General features: G+C 41.8%; 1 protein-coding gene across 3 annotated transcripts in view; it reads left to right on the top strand.

Moving 5' to 3' along the window:
* Positions 1-17,511, top strand: part of ZSWIM5 (zinc finger SWIM-type containing 5) — a 93,048-nt gene that overhangs the window by 51,198 nt on the left and 24,339 nt on the right. For all 3 annotated transcript variants that reach the window (XM_084874492.1, XM_084874491.1, XM_084874490.1), the window contains exons 3-5: positions 65-213; positions 4,145-4,295; positions 13,972-14,151. In XM_084874492.1, coding sequence (XP_084730618.1) covers positions 65-213; positions 4,145-4,295; positions 13,972-14,151 — 480 coding nt within the window. The remainder of the gene's footprint in view (positions 1-64; positions 214-4,144; positions 4,296-13,971; positions 14,152-17,511) is intronic.

Genomic DNA, 17,511 nt, shown 5'->3' with positions numbered 1-17,511 from the left:
ACTCCTGCTAAATGTGAAGCATATGAACTCATGGAATTCATTTCACGGTTCCCATTTCTCACAGGTGCTCCTGACCCCACTGCTGGAGCCAGCATTGATGATGAGAACTGTTGGCATTTGGATGAAGAACAGGTGAAAGAACAAGTGAAGCTCTTCCTCTCCCAGGGTTGTTACTATGGCTCTGGGAAGCAGCTCAATTCAATGTTTGCCAAGGTAAGATATAAAAATGTGTGTGTTTTTTTTTGTTTTTTATTACTTAAAAAAAACTTTATTGTTGAAAGTTTTAGAGATGTTCCCTTTTTTCCATATCCACCCCTTCTAGCCTGCCCCCATCCACTACCCCAGGCCTTTACCACACTACTATCTGTGTCCTTAGGTTATGCCTATAAGCATACAAGTTCTTTGGTTAATCTCTGCTCACCCACCCACCCTCACCTTCTCTTACCACTCTTTAGGCTTCATGCATGTTTAACTGTATCAAATGCTTGAAAACTATTGGGAGAGGTTGATCAGAGCAGACTTGGCAGGTTGCATACAGGGAACCCTACTACCTCACCCTTGTAGTCCTTTTCCTTCTGCTCCACTCTCTAAATGAATTAGCATTGCTGGGGGTTTTAGTAATGAAGATTTGAACTCAAGACTGTCCAATGAGCCCTAACTGATTTGGCTCAGTGGATAGAGCCTCAGCCTGTGGATTCAAGGATCCCAGGTTCAGTTCCAGTCAAGGGCATATACCTTGGTTGTGGGCACATCCCCAGTAGGGGATGTCCATGTTTCTCTCTCATCAATGTTTCTAGCTCTCTATCCCTTTCCCTTCCTCTCTATAAAAATCAATAAAATACTTTTTTTTAAATTGTCTGATGAGGCCTTGAAGAGATTTTTGGTGGTGAGAACTCTCACAGCAGGCTTTCTTGCCCTGTTTTTACTTTATTTTATTTATGTACCTCAGGCATGAAACAGCTCTGGCCACTGATATAGGCATCAAGTTAGAATGAACTAAGGACTGTACATCTGCTTTGCCCCTGATTGATATAAGAGCAACCCCACCAATCAGGTGTCTCTTTGCCCATTGCCAGGGGGTTCTTGCCCTGTTTTTAAAAACACATTTAGTGAGATATAATTCACATACCATAAAATTCACATACCATAATATTCACCAATTTTAGTCCAGTCGGTATGGCTCAGTAGTTGAGTGTCAATTCCATGAACCAGGAAATCAAAGTTAAAATCCTGGTCAGGGCACAATCCTGGGTTGCAAACTTGATCCCAGGTAGGGGACATTAGGAAGCAGTGATCGATGTTTGTCTCTCTATCACTCCCCCTTCCTCTCTAAAATCACTAAAAATACATTTTAAAAATTCACCCATTTTAAAGTGTACAATTCAGTGATTTTTAGACTCTTCAGATATGTGCACTCATCACCACAATCAACTTTAGAATATTTTTATCACCTTAATAAGAAACCCCATACCCTTTAGTTATCATTCCCCTATCCTGCATATCTCCTTCCCTAGCCCTAAGTAACCACTAATCTACACTTTGTGTATAGATGTCCCTACTCTGAACCTTAGTAGGAATGGAATCATACAATATGTAGTCTTTTGTGACTGGCTTCCTTCACTTAGCATAATATTTAACAGTCATCTGCATTAATAGCATGTATCAGTATTTTGTTCCTTTTTATGGCCAAACTAGAGGTCTGGTGCACAGGTTCATGCACATTGAAAGGAAATTAATTAGAAGGTGGCCTGTGGGACAGGACTGGGCAAGATGGGCTGGACACACCCTGGAGCCAACCTTCCGCGGACCCTTCCCAGCCTGCTGTACCTGGGGCAGCACTGGGGCTCAAAGGGCATCTGTGGAGTGAGCAGAATCCCTCCAGTAGGTGGAATCCCTAGGCCTGGCCTGTGGGGATCAAACCAAAACCAGAAGTCTAACATCCCCTGAGGGGTCCCAGAGTGTCAGAGGGCACTCTGCAAAGTTGCTGTCACTTGGCAGCTCCTGCATTGAGCATCTGCCCCCTTGTGGTCATTGTGCATCATAGCTACTGGTCGGAGCATCTGCCCCCTGGTGGTCATTGCGGGTTATAGCTACTGGTCGAATGATCGGACAGCCGCTTATGCTTTTATATAGAGAGATTATCACTGCATGTCATATGTGTCATTTGGTCAGATGGATGGTCAATCCCTTACCCTTTTATGTATTACTAGAGGCCCAATGCATGAAATTCATACATTGGGAGGGGGTGTCCCTCAGCCCAGCCTGCACCCTCTCCAATCTGGGACCCTTCAAGGGATGTCCCACTGCCCATTTAGGTCCGATCCTACTGTAGGATCAGTCCTAAATAGGCAGTCAGACATCCCTCTCACAATCCAGTACTGCTGACTCCTAACTGCTCACCTGCCTGCCTTCCTGATTGCCCCTAACCGCTTTTGCCTGCCAGCCTGATCCCCCCCTAACACCTCCCCGGCCAGCCTGATTGATGCCTAACTGCCATTCCCGACATTCTTGGTCACCACTAACTGCCCTCCCCTGCAGGCCTGGTCCCCCTAACTGCTACCCCTGCAGGCCTGGGTTCTCCCCAACTGCCCTTCCCTGCAGGCCCAGTCACCCCCAACTTCCCTCCTCTGCTGGCCTGGTCACCCCTAACTTCCCTCCCCTGCAGGCTTGATTGCCCCCAACTGCCCTCCCCTGCATACCTGATCCCTCCCAACTTCATCCCCTGCTGGCCATCTGTAGCAGCCATCTTGTGTCTACATGGGGCAGTCATCTTTGACCACATTGGGGCAGCCATCTTGTGTGTTGAAGTGATGGTCAATTTGCATATTATTCTTTTATTAGATAGGATTAGATAGGATAGAGGCCTGGTGCATGGGTGGGGGCTGGCTGGTTTGCCCTGAAGGGTGTCCCAGATCAGGGTGGGGGTTCCCTTGGGGTGTGGGTCGACCAGGGTGAGGGGCCTGTGGTGGTTTGCAGGTGACCCAAGTGGAGGCCCTGGTGTCTGGGATGGCGGCGCTGAGGGGACTGGGTGCTGCCATCTTTGAGGGTGTGGCAGTCAATTAACATATTCCCTCCTTATTGGCTGTGGGCGCCACCATCTTGATGAGGGTATGATGATCAATTAGCATATTCCCTCTTCATTAGATAGTATAATATTCCATCATATGGATACTCCACATTTGTCTACCATTTGCATATTGATGGCCATTTGGATTGTTTTCACCATTTGGCTATCTATACTAATAAAAGAGTAATATGCAAATTGGTCACAATGCCCTCACAGTAATAACTGAACAGCAGGCTGCATGGGGCAACCAGGTCGGGGGGCGGGGGGCGGTTGGGGGCAACCAGGCCAATGGGGGAGGCAGATGGGGGGGACCAGGCCGGCAGGGCAGGGCAGTTAGGGGAGACCAGGCCATCAGGGGAGGGCAGTTAGGGATGACAGGGCCAGCAGGGGAGGATAGTTGGGGGGGTGGTAACCAGGCCTGCAGGAGAGGGCAGTTGGGGGGAGTAGGCCTGCAGGGGAAGATCAGTTGGGGGCAACTGGTCTGGCAGGGGAGCAGTTAAGCACCAATCAGGCTGGCAGGGGAGTGGTTAGGCGGTGATCAGGTTGGCAGGCAGGGGAGTGGATGAGAGCCAGCAGTCCCAGATTGTGAGAGCGATCCCAGATTGGAAAGAATGCAGGCTAGGCAAATTTTATGCACCTGGCCTCTAGTTATAAATAATGCTGCTAGAAATATTCTTGTACAAGTTTCTATGTGGACATACCTTTTCATTTCCCTCTAGGATATGGAATTGACTGGTCATATGATAACTCTGTTTACTTGTTTGAGGAACTAAATAGACTGATTCCAAAGTGGCTGCATCATTTTACATTCCCATGTATGAGGATCCTCATCAATACTTGTTATCTGACTTTTTTATCCTAGCCATACTAGTGGGTGTGAAGCGGTATCTCAGTTGTGCACAGCAGGCTTTCTTAATACATGCAGAAAACTTGCTTACAGAACAAGAGGCCTTCTAAAGGCATTTGGAGATGTTGTGCTTAGTTACTTCACCTTCTCCTCCCGCTCCTCTCCTTTCTTCTTATCCCACTTTTTTACTATGTGTAGTCACCAATCCTTCACCCTTCCTCATGTGTCAGGTTCGAGAAATGCTGCGAATGAGAGATTCCAATGGAGCCAGGATGCTGACACTAATAACTGAGCAGTTTATGGCTGACCCACGACTCACACTCTGGAGGCAGCAAGGAACAAGCATGACAGATAAGTGCAGGCAGCTCTGGGATGAGCTAGGTAAGTGCTGTATCCCAGAGAAGTGCTGTGTCTATCCTACCAGCTTGCTCCCTGACAACAGTGTTCATGAACACTTGCCATCAGTCATTGCATAGATCTTGCTGAGTGAACTTTAGCCCAGCTGGTGAAAGATTTGGGCTCTACAGAATCTTTCTGAACTCACTTGTGTAGCTTCTACTGCATTGTGCTTTGTTACTGACATCACCATTCTGTTTCAGATGATACCACATAGAAACCTTTGCTGAGAGAAATCTTCTTCCCTTGGCTTCTGTTGCATGGTACTAGCCTGTCTGTCAAGTAGTTATCAGCCTTATTTTTCTCCCCCTTTTTGGGTCTGTTCTTTTTCATTCTAAAATAGACATATGGCAGTTTCCAAGAGTTGGGCCTTGGGCTTCTATTCTTCTTTCTCTATACTTCCTTGAAAACTTTTAAAATTTGTTTTTATATTGTGGCTTCAGTGTTTACCTCTATGTGATCTCAGCCTCATCTTTTTTTCATTTATGAGTTTCAGTCCCATATTAGCAGCTACCCTTTGACCTTTCCACTGAAAAAAAATTCCCTCATCACTTTAAGCTTGGGAAATCTGAAATGAACTTAGGCCTCCTACAAAAAAAGGTTCTCCTGACTCTAGCATTGTCTCCACCATTCCTTACCCTGCCAAACTTGTGAGCACTTATTTTTCTTTCTTTTTTAAAAATATTTTATTGATTTTTTACAGACAGGAAGGGAGAGGGATAGAGAGCTAGAAACATCAACCAGCTGCCTCCTGCACACCCCCCACTAGGGATGTGCCCACAACCAATGTACATGCCCTTGACCGGAATCGAACCTGGGACGTTTCAGTCTGCAGACCGACGTTCTTCCACTGAGCCAAACCGGTTTCAGCAGCACTTGTTTTTCTTTCATTCCCTATATCCAGTCACCAACTTCATTGATTCTCTAGTTTTCATAATGCAATTTAGTGTCCATTTCCACTTTTTATTTCCCATCACCACTGTTCTCGTTGAGGGCCTTGGGACTTTCAGATCAAATTAGAACTGTTGCCTCCTGAATAGCCTCTGTTGCACATTCTTCTTATTAAGGCCATATCCTTTGGTCATCATTTCTTTTTATCATTACCTTGCTCCAATGCCCGTTTTGCAGTGCTAAGACTCAACTCCTCTCCCTGTTTTCAGAATCTTCCACACCTTGGATTCACCATCTAATCATACTGAAAAGATATGTATGTCATATTCTAAAAGTACTAATACTTCCCCAACCCCAGAAAGCAACAACAGACTTTCCACTTATATAAAACTAGAGGCTTGAAGTACAAAATCTGTGCAAGGGGCTGGGTCCTTGCAGCCGCAGCGGCTTGCCTTGGCCCTTATAGCCCCAGCTTTATCCAGAAGGTCATCGAGAAGGACATTTGGCTGTCCAGTCTAATTAGCATATTACACTTTTATTATTATAGATAGCACAAGAAATACTGCAGTTTAGGATTATAGTAACTTCCGGATTGAAGCCCCTGAAGCATATGTTTTATAGTGTTAGGGCCAAAGCCTTGGGAAATTAGGTTTAATGACTCTGAGACTATACTTGGTTACTTTGGGGCTAGGGTCTTAGTTTGGATATTGAGGCTTTTTATATCACCTGAACACTAATGGCTTTGGAGCTTTCATTAATAATGAATATCTACATTATTGTTATGTGCCAATCTCCATGTTAAAGATTGGACTCATTTTGTTTCATTTAATTCTCATAACACTATGAGGTAATTGTGTGTTTATTACAAAGAAATAGCTAGCTCAGATTACTTCTGGATACAGAATCAAATAAAGAATTATAGAAAACTCTCTGCTTTAACATAATCACATTTTCTAAAGTACAAGAATGTTCCACTACTGGTTCAATCAGTTGTGACTAGGGTCACATGACATAATGCATGGCAATTTGGAGACTGCTTCTGGACTCTTCCCTAAAAAGGAATTATAGGCATAGATTCCCTTCCAGATTAAGATATTGGCATCTCCATATTTTTAGAGGAGAAGATTGAGCTCAGGAAAGTTATTTCATTCAAAGTCACACACTAAGTGGTGGCTCTAATACTGGAACCTCATCTGTCTGACTCCAAATCAAACATCCTTCTGTAACATCTACCTAAATTCTATCTTGTTGCATACTCCTCCCCCTCCCCCGAGCAAAGTGCATGTTTCCTAAGATTTGAAATTAGCCTTCTTCAGAGTCAATTTTGTCTAAGGCCTAAACCTCCTGGAGTAATTTTTATGAAAATCATGGGATTGTGCTGTGGACTTGAGTTTGGTCTTTGGGGCAAAGGTAGGTGAGAGGATGTAAGCAGAATTGGCTCCCAGTGCTTTTAAAGCTCTTGTCATATACTTAGGTTCATTATGAAAAACTCTTGCTTCTGACATTTTTATTTATCTAAGAAATTGCTATATCAATCTTCTAAGAAACTCTCAGCATCCTGCAAAGAGAGTGGTTCTCAAATTTCTCTGTATCACCTGGAGTGCTTGTTTAAACAAATAATGGGGCCTATCCCCAGAGTTTTGTATTTAGTAGGTTGGAGTGAGGCCTGATATTTCACATTTCTAAAAATTCTCAGGGGATGCTGCACTGCTATTCAAGAGACCACATTTTGAGAACCACTGCACTAAGGGAAGCCTTACGGGGTTAGATACTATAAAATGGTGCATTTGTGATTCCCCTGACTACTCTGGGGATTCCTTCTTGGTCACAAGACCTGCTTACCTGGGAAAGGTTTAGGCAGGGTTTGTAGGAACTTAGAGAGTGGGCTCAGTAATTTCAGTTCATGAACCAGAAGCTATCAGACATGAGCTTTTCTCATCTCCCCATGTCTGTACACATATGCTTTACTTTCTTTTCTGTTAAAATACATAAAGTATCTCTGCTCCTATAAAAGGCCAGTCCTTACCTATTTATTTTGAGTCCTATACCATCTCCTTTTCTTAAGAGTTTTGTTCCTGCTACCCTAGCCAGGTAGCTTAGTTGGTTAGAGCATCATCTCAGTACACCAGGATTGCAGATTCAATCCCCACTCAGGGAACATACAAGAATTAACTAACAAACAAAAATTAACCAATAAATATATAAATAAGTAAAACAGCAAATTAATGTTTTTCTCTTTTTCCCTCTTTCCTTCTCCCCACCTCCCCCACTTGCTCTCTTTCTAAAATTAATCAATAAAAGCCTGGCCAGCGTGGCTCAATGGTTGAGCGCCAACTTATGAACCAGGAAGGAGATCATGGTTCAATTCCCGGTCAGGACACTTGCCTGGGTTGTGGGCTCTATCCCCAATGTGGAGTGTGCTAGATGTAGCCAATCAATGATTCTCATCATTGATGTTTCTATCTCTCTTCCTCTCTAAAATTAAAAAAAAAAAAAAATTTTAATTAAATCAATAGCATTTTTTAAAAAATAATTTTTTGCTGGAGTCAAAGACCAACATAGTTAGCATAATAAATGTAAGAACACTGATGGACTTCGATATTCAGCAGGGCTGAAAATCTGCATATTATTACCTGCTGCTGGCTGAACAGCTGAAGGCAATTCCCCTAAACCAGTGGTCGGCAAACTCATTAGTCAAAAGAGCCAAATATCAATAGTACAGCGATTGAAATTTCTTTTGAGAGCCAAATTTTTTAAATTTAAACTTCTAACGCCACGTATACAAATACTCACACTCAAGGGGCCAAATAGCCGCATGTAGCACAGCCCTAACCTGATAATCCTTTATTGTTTACCAGACCTTAGCTTTGATATGTGTGTTTGCTTTGCTAAAGGGAAAAATGTGTAAATGAAAAGCCATGGTTCCAGACATTCGGGGGAACCCACTTCTCTAGAGAGAAGGTATCAATCTGGCTCCCCCAATGCCTTCTAAATTTATATTTCTTGTCTAGTGTACCCATTTATGTCACAGCCCCTTCTCCAGATTCATGAACCCTTACTGCAAAAGACTGCGGCAAATTTTGCTCCTGCCGTTATCTCCTTTTTCTGGCATCACTAATTCTTCTCTAATATCTTCAGTCTCAAAAAAAAAAAAAAAAAAAAGTGCCTTTGATGTTTTCATCTCCCTTCAGTTATTATCCTGTTTCTCTTCCCTTTAAAGCAGTAATTCTTGGAAAACTTTTCAGTAATCACTCTTTCCACTTGCTCACCTCCATTGTCTCTTGAGCCCACTATAGTTGAGCCTCCGTCACTTATTTGTGCCACCCTACTGAAGTAGCTCTTGTCAAACTTCCCATTAACTTTCATATTGCAAGATACAGTGGTCACTTCTCAGTTGTTACCTTTTTTGACCTCTTAGCAATTTTCAATAAAATTGGCCATTATCCTTCCGGAAACTAACTCTTCGCTTGACTTCAATAACCCCACACACTCCTGATTTCCTCCTATATTCCTAGCTACTTTCTCTCAGTTTGTTTTGCAGGCTCTTCTGCCTTTCTTCAACTCTTCTAAACATTGAGTACTCCATAGCACCCACTTCCCTATCTACATTCTCTACCTAAATGATCATATTCAGTCCCAGGATTTTAAATACCATCCAGTTAAGTCACCAATTAATGTCTCTAGCCCTGACCTTTCTCCTAAGCTCGAGGTTCAGTGTCCGGCTTCCTGTCACTTCTAAGAAACACTCAAACTTAATATGACAATCACAGAACTTAATTTTCCTTCAAAGTCTGATTTATCCTATTCTTGTCCCTATCTCAGTACACAACAGCAAGATGTATCTAGTTGCTCAAGAAGAAAATCCAAGAGTCATCTTTGGTTCCCTCTGTTTCCTATTTTCTGTACTCAATCCAAAACCTATTTACTCTCAGAGTTAGAGGACTGAATGAAATAATGTATATAAAGCACTTAACTTAATGTCTTGGCCCAGCCGGGCATGGCTCAGTGGTTGAGCATTGAGCAGGAGGTCATGGTTCGATTTCCAGTCAGGGCACATGCCCAGGTTGCAGGCTTGATCCCCAGTGTGGGGCGTGCAGGAGGCAGCTGATCCATTCTTCTCCTTTTATCCTAATGATTCTCTCTCATCATTGATGTTTCTATCATTCTTTGCCTCTTCCTCAAGAGATCTCCTTTTTAATATCTAAATGTTTAGGAATAGGAGCTTCTTGATGACTCAAATCATACTGTTTCTTTACTTCTTAAGCTTCTCTCAACTCACCCAACCTATTTTTCATTCCTATGGTCCTATTTATTTTGGAATTGATAAGACCTCTAGAATCCCTTTAAATTTAATGGCCTCTTTTTGATTCTCTTTTTACTTATGAAGATTAAGTGTGAAAATCTTTTACTTCACTATAAATAGAAAGCACTTTTTAAAATGTAGAATAAATGCTTGTTATTAATATTGACATTCTGTCATATTAAACATTGTTAATTGACTCATGTGTCGCCAATTTTTTCGGGTTCTTCCATCTCTCTCTTCTTTCTTTTTCTTTTGTGCTTATTCCTCCTTCTCTGCTAACAACTTAAAGGTTGATGTTTTCTCAAATTTTTGTTCTTAGCATTCTTCTTCTTTTATCCTAAATGATGAGGCTCTTTTATCTTCTTTGTTTTTTTATGGGAGAGAACCTATTTCTCCCTGCATTAATTTTAGTAGAAATAGCAAACGGTATAATATAGACACAAGATAAGGGAAGAACTAGTTTTCATTCCACAGGCTGACTCTCTATCCATTGAGCCAAACCAGCTAGGGTGAATCTCTGACATTTTAATTATAATGTGTCTTGATTTGGGCTTCTTTGGGTTCACCTTGTTTGGGACTCTCTGCACTTCATGGACTTATATATCTATTTCCTTCACCTGGTTAGGGAAGTTTTCTGTCATTTTTTCACATAGGTTTTCAATTTTTTGCTCTTTGTCCTTGCTTCCCAGCACCTCCATGTTACAAATGTTGGATGTTGGTACATTTGAGGTTGTCCAAAGGCTCCCTTAAACTTTCATTTTAAAAAACTCTTTTTTCTTTTTGCTATTCTGATTGGGTGTTTTTTGCTTCCTTATTGTCCAAATCTCTGATTTTGGTCCTCTGCTTCATTTATTCTACTGTTGATCTCCTACAATATATTCTTCATTTCAGTTATTGTATTCTTCTTTTTGTTAATCCTTACCTGAGGATATTTTTCCATTGGTTTGTTTTTATTTTTGGCTGTGCTTTTTTTTAGAGAGTGGAAGGGAGGGGGAGAAGAGAGAAACATTAATGTGAGAGAGACACATTGATTGGTTGCCTCTGAGTCTGCAATCAAGGTATATGTTCTTGATTGGAATCAAGGACCCTTCAGTCCCAGGTAGACACTCTATCCACTGAGCCAAACTAGCTAGGGCTGACTGGTTCTTTTTTTATGTTTTCTGTCTCCATTTTTATGTTTCTTATCTTTTTCTTCAAGTTCTTACTAAGTTCCTCTACTCTTCCCCCTAAGTTCATTGAGCATCCTTATAACCAGTGTTTCGACCTCTATATCTTGTCTCCATTTTTAGTTCTTTTTCTAGAGTTTTATTCTGTCCCTTCATTGGGGACATGTTTCTTTGTCTCCTCATTTTGACTGCCTCCCTGTGTTTGTTTCTGTGTTTTAGGTAGAGCTGCTATATCTCCCAGTTTGGTAGAGTAGCCTTATGAGTAGGTGTCCTGGAGGGCCCAGTGGCACAGCCTCCCCAATCACTGGATCTGTGTGCTCTGAATGTGCCATCACACTCTCCATGGGCTGTGTGCTCCCTCCTGTTGTACCCTGTTTCCCCGAAAATAAGACAGTGTCTTATATTAATTTTTGCTCCCAAAGATGTGCTAGGTCTTATTTTCAGGGGATGTCTTATTTTTCCATGAAGAAGAATACAGTACACATTTATTGTTAAATGAAAATAAAGGAAATTTATTACCTGTATACGGTACGGTAGTACGGTAGTTTTCAACACAAACCAGACAAACTGTGAATCCTACAATATCAAGAATTTACTCATTTATTCAATGACAATCATGTCATCATCTTCTGGAACATCATCATAACAATCCAATTCCTGAATTTCCTGGTGAATTTCTTGTGACTCCATTTCTTTCAGAATCAGTGGACCAAATCTCTCATGTTTAGCCTAGGGGGGCCTTATTTTCGGAGGGATGCCTTATATTTCACTCAGAAGGAAACCTGTAAGTAGGTCTTATTTTTGAAGGATGTCTTATTTTCAGGGAAACACGGTAGTTGAGTCTTGATTGCTGTTAGCATGTCAATAGGAGGGATTTACCCCCAGGCTAATAGGCTGTGAGGACTAGCTGTGTCCACAGTGGAGGAGGTGCTGTGCAGGGGCCAACCCCACAGAGCAGAACTTACTTCAGAGCTCTTACGCCCAATGAGTCTTCCCCTTGAGTGTGTCTCTGGTGGTGGTGGTTGTGTGGTGCTACAGTGAGGTCTGAAGCAAGCCTCTAGGTGTTCTGGCTCTGGTGCTTTCTAGAAGAAGCCGGCCAAAATCAGCTGCTAGCCAAGATCAGCTGCCATCCTGCCCAGGGTCAACTAGCACAAACTACAAAGTGATCTGCAGATGGCTGCTACTTGAACTGGAATTAGAGGTGCCCAGGTTAGGCTAAGCTGCATACCAAAGTCAGCTATTACTAGTGCTAGGCTTGGGGCCACTTAACAAGAGGCATGGGGCACACCAAGCCAGGTGCTGCTTATTTGGGGTTTGTGAACCTTTGAGAGATTTTTGGGAAAGTCCTCTTCATGAGCTAAAATAATCTGTTTGCATGGGAAAGCCAGTGGAAATGGCCTGGATGGCCCTGCGAGTTGGTTGTGGCAAGGTCTCAAGGACGCAAGGGCAGGGCAAAGAGTGTTAGTGGAGACTCCAATATGGCACCTGACAGTTTATGAGGTGAGGGCTCAGTAAAGGAACAATGGCCTCTGCTAGCACTTCTGTCTGGGAGAAAGCTGGCCCTTCAGCTCTCGCCCTGAGCCAGACAATTCTGTTCCTCCATGTATGTGCCTAGAACCTTTCAAGCTGCTGCCTCAGCACTGAAGTTCAGAGGGAGTAAATCTGAGTTAAGTCTGTACATGGGCCTTTAAGAAGAACATCTGGGACTTCAGCTGCCCTCACTCTCACTCAACCACAATCCTTGCTGGTCTTCACAGCCAGAAGTTTTGGATACTTCTCTTCCTGGCACTGGAACCCTGAGCTGGAGGTCCTGGTATGGAGCTGAGACCCCTCAATTCCTCCTGGGGGACTTCTGCAGCTGAGATAATCCCTCCCAATTTTTAACCACCACATGTGGGTGTGGGACTAGCCCACTGTGTGTCTCCAGCCTTCCTACCTGTCTCAATGTGGCTGCTTCTTTATATCCTTAGTTGTAGGACTTACGTTCAGCTAGATTCCAGCGGTTCTTGATGATGGTTTTTCTGTAATTTGGTTTTAATTTTGATGTGGTTGTGGGAGGACATGATGCCATATTTACCTATGCTGCCATTTTGACTGGACTCTCACTTTTGCTTTTGAGTGATACTTTGATTGGGTATAAAATTCTAGGTTGGAAATCTTTTTCATGGTAGATTATAAAAATTTGATTGAGCTAATAGAAATGAATACTCATTTTCTTCGGTTAATACTGGTATTTGAAGTTCAAATAACCTTTTAAAACATTCTTACTTAACTTGGAGGGGCCTTGAAATAGTGTCTGAACGTAGCTACATCCATAGATGTAGTGGCTCTATCACAAAGGATATTTCACTTAAGCCACTCTACGTCAAGTTTATTGCTAACTTGAGATTGAGAATATATCTGGCTTAGCTACACACAAACCTTGAGAAGAAGTTGGTTTGCTTAAAAAGAAGAGCGATATGGTCAAAGAAGCAGTATCCATTAGTTATTTCTAATATGTGATGATCTGATACAGTGACAGAAGATGCAAGGATGTGATAGTTTTAAGACATCACAGTTTATCACCAGTATTATAATCCAAGTCCAAAGAAACCATTTTCCCTGGAAAAATGAAATACTAAAATTTTACTATATGCCAAGTAATAAGCTAGGCCCTTTGCCAATGTTATCTCATGTAATTCTCACAATATCTGTAAATGTAGGTGTTTTATGATCTCAGTTTTACAGTTGAGGGATTTGAATTTTAGTCCAAAGTCAACTAACCAAAAATTGAAACCTTTTCATAGCATAGCACCTACCTTTTGACCCCTGTCCTTGCACTACGTAAATGCCCTTCTTTTGTGCTGCTCTTGTGCCCTGAACATATCTTTATCTTGACACTTACTGTAGTCAAATGGCAGTCTTTTTATTTATTTATCTCCACCACTAGACAGCTACTCAAAGGTAGGAACAGTATCTCATTCTCCAGTACAGAGCCTTGAACTTGGAAAGCACTCAGTACATGTTTGTTGGACTACAGATTCAAGCTAAGAATTCAAACCCAAATCTGTCTTGTTCATTATCATAGGCTCATATCCAGATATCAAGATAGTCACTCTGCTTTAAGGAGGCTTTGGGAAAGAAAAATAAGCCAGTTCTGAAAATGTTAGCCGATCTCATTTTTTAATATTGAAAAACACTGATGTTTTGGAAACTTTTCCTACCAGCTAAAAATGGAAGAAAAGAATAAACTGAACAAGAGTAAGGCTTGCATATACATTGAAGAACAGATATGAAGGATGTGGGTTGTTTTCTTTTCCAGGGGCCTTGTGGGTGTGCATCATTTTAAATCCACATTGCAAACTGGAGGAAAAATCCTCTTGGCTGCAGCAACTGCAGAAGTGGAGTGACTTGGATGTCTGTCCCCTGGAAGATGGGAACTATGGGCATGAGCTGCCCAATATCACCAATGCACTTCCCCAGAATGCCAGTCACAACCCAGGTGAGCAGATACCTTTTTAGGATCTTTGTGCCTATAACTCCAAAAGTTCGAGGGGAAAACCCTAGAACAAAGGTAGCTGGAAAAACTATTGGCAATCAGAATTGTCATCCTAAATAAGAAAAACCAGTCCTTTTGTTTGTCTTGAAATGCAAAACTTTCGTAAGGGTCAGCTTTTGACATTGGAGATGCTGTCTTCTTCCACATATAGAATGTTCATAAATTTCTGGAGCCCCCCAGCATAAATTTCTAGAGCCCTCTTCATGAATCTTCTTTACCCTTCAAATTCTTCATGACTAATGGATCTCGCCTCAGTTGGGACTGGTTTTAATTCAAAAGACCTACCTCAATGGAAGGATGGAAAACAGCTTTAAAAATATGTCATGACAGCTCTAACCAGTGTGGCTCAGTGGATAGAGCATTGGCCTGTGTACTAGGTTCAAGTCTAGTCAAGGGCACATGCTCAGTTGCAGACTTGATCCCCAGTAGGGGGCATGCAGGAGGAAGTTAATCAATGATTATCATTCATCATTGATGTTTCTATCTATCTTTCTCTCCCATCCTCTCTGAAATCAATTAAAAAATATATTTTTTTAAAATGTCATGACAGTTGCCTTTTTTACTTTCCTGTTTTCCTCAAATGTTTATACAGCAGGTAGCTAGAAGGAGTCATGCTCCCAAGTTACTATTAGGATGCTTACTCATTTTAAGACAAATCCAGTATAGCCAGCATATCAAACTCATGGTCGGTGGGCCAAATGCCTCATTTATTTAAATGAGGCATGCAGCCCACCAGCCTTGAGTTTGACATCATTGCAGTACAGAGATACTGTACCCTTTGCATTTTGAGCCCAATGGCCTACTGATATCACTAGGCATTAGCATTTGCATCAGTTTTAGTTTATCTGACTCAGGCTATTTAATGGTTGGAACTGATTGCTCTTTTGCCCATTGAGAACCTTTATTATTGGGATATTTTGATAAGACATTAATTTTATATGTAGTCCCCTTTATCTTAAAAAATATATTTTTATTGATTTCAGAGAGGAAGGGAGAGGGGGAGAGAGAGAGAGAGAGAGAGAGAAACATCAATGATGAGAGAGAATCATTGATTGGCTGCCTCCTACATGCCCCCTACTGGGGATTGAGCCCAAAACCTGGGCATATGCCCTTGGCTACAATCGAACCTGGACCCTTAAGTCCACAAGACAATGCTCTATCTACTGACCCAAACCAGGTAGGTCGATCCCTTTTATTTTAGATGATAAATCTACTGATACACTCACATAACAGATAACTAATGTTACTAGTTTAGTCTAACTCTATAATTGCCCTGTGCTCACACATGCAAAGCTGAACATGGTAGAGAGAAATACACCCATGGTAACTGGTCTTAATTTTGAAGTTTATGATCATTAATCTCAAGTGGATCCGTAGCGTGTAGATTAGACATCTATTGCATTTCCCTAGTCTATGCCCTGTTTCACTCTTCTAAATTACTATTTTCCACCATCTTTTCATTAAAACTTTTTCTATTCCTCTCTTCGTGGTAGCTGAAGCCTTGCTTTCTACTCACTGAGAATATAGAAACAATCAGAAGAGGATTTCCAAAATTACATTACTCAGTCTTTGTCCATCTACTGTGGTTCTTCCATTGTTTTTGTTTGTTCTTTTATGTAAGTCCAAGCCTTCCACTTATTCTAGAGACCCTATTTCTTCTCTTTTATCTAGGACATCATTCTGGAATTCTTTCCTTGCTCTCCTGCATCACAAACTTTTGTGGATTATTCCTGAGAATATACAAGCACATTGTTTTTATCTATCATCCCAAAACTAAACAAAAAATACTTGTGACCCCACATGCCTCTCTGGTACCTCCCTCTTTTTCTGAGGTAATAGAAATAAATAATAGATATAAGAAAAATAATTTTAAAATAATATATATTTTCTATCTCTTCTGCTCTTATTCTCCCTTAAATTCACTCTAATTAAGCTATCATCTCTCTCTCCTTAAAACACCTTTTTCATCTTATTTCCAAAACACTACAAATTTAATTTAAAACATAAAAATTAAAAAAAAACACACACACAACCATGTCACCCCAATAAATTTAATTTTTAAAAATATATATTTTATTGATTTTTTACAGCGAAGAAGGGAGAGGGATAGAGTTAGAAACATGGATGAGATCAGCTGCCTCTTGCACATCGCCCACTGGGGATGCGCCCGCAACCAGGTTACATGCCCTTGACCGGAATCGAACCTGAGACCTTTCAGTCCGCAGGCCGATGCTCTGTCCACTGAGCCAAACTGATTTCGGCCTTCCTGACATCTTTAATGCTGCTGTGGAGATGGTAGAGGCTCCCACCACCACTGTTGCGCTCACCAGCCATCAGCCCGGCTTTTGGCTGAGCAGCTCTCCCTGTGGGAGCACACTGACCACCAGGGGGCAGCTCCTGCATTGAGCGTCTGCCCCCGCCCACCCCTCGTGGTCAGTGTGTGGTGGTCAGTGTGCATCACAACGAACAGTTATTCTGCCATTTGTCGATTTGCATGTTACCCTTTTATTATATAGGATACTTATTTCATTACATTGTTTTAATAGTCATCTATATACTAACAACTTCCAAATGTATGCCTCCTTCTTAGAGATTTTCTCTCAACTCCAGGCTAGTATGTTCAATGACCTTCCAGTATCTCCACTTAGATATTAATGGGCATCTCAGTAGGATTTCTTACCCCACAAGCCCCACCCAAACATGCTCTTTCTGCAGTCTTCCCTGTCTCTATATATGTCAAGTCTGTCTTAAAAACTTTGGAGTCATTCTTGATTTTTCCCTTTTTCTCTCATCCCAGATTTAATCCATGAGCAAATTCTATTGCCTTTACTTTCAGTATATATATAAAAAATCGATATACTCTCATCACTCCCCCTGCTTATTACTCTGGCCAACTTATCATCATTTTTCACAAATTACAGTGGCCTCCTGCTTTTATCTTTCTACCTTATAGTCTATTCTCAATATTGCTTCCAGTTAGCCTTTTAAAATGCAAGTCAAGCCCTAGGCAGTTTGGCTTAGTGGATAGAGTGTTGTCCTGTGGACTGAAGGGTTACAGGCTCAATTCCAGTCAAGGGAACATACCTTAGTTGCAGGTTTGATCCCTGGCCCTGGTCGAGTCCCATGCAGAAGGCAACCAATCGATGTGTCTCTCTCATCATTGATGTTTCTCCCCCCCCCCTCTCTTTCTCTCTCTCTCTGAAATCAATAAAAATATATTTCCCCAAAAATTAAAATGCAAGTCACATCATATACCTTCAACAGCTCAAAGTCCTCCAGTGGCTTCTCATCTTACTCAGAAAG

This window comes from Pipistrellus hanaki (assembly GCF_964339955.1).
Source record: "Pipistrellus hanaki genome assembly, chromosome: 2".
Lineage (NCBI taxonomy): Eukaryota > Metazoa > Chordata > Mammalia > Chiroptera > Vespertilionidae > Pipistrellus > Pipistrellus hanaki.
Note: the sequence above shows the minus strand (reverse complement) of the source record. Positions and strands in the feature narration are given on the sequence as shown.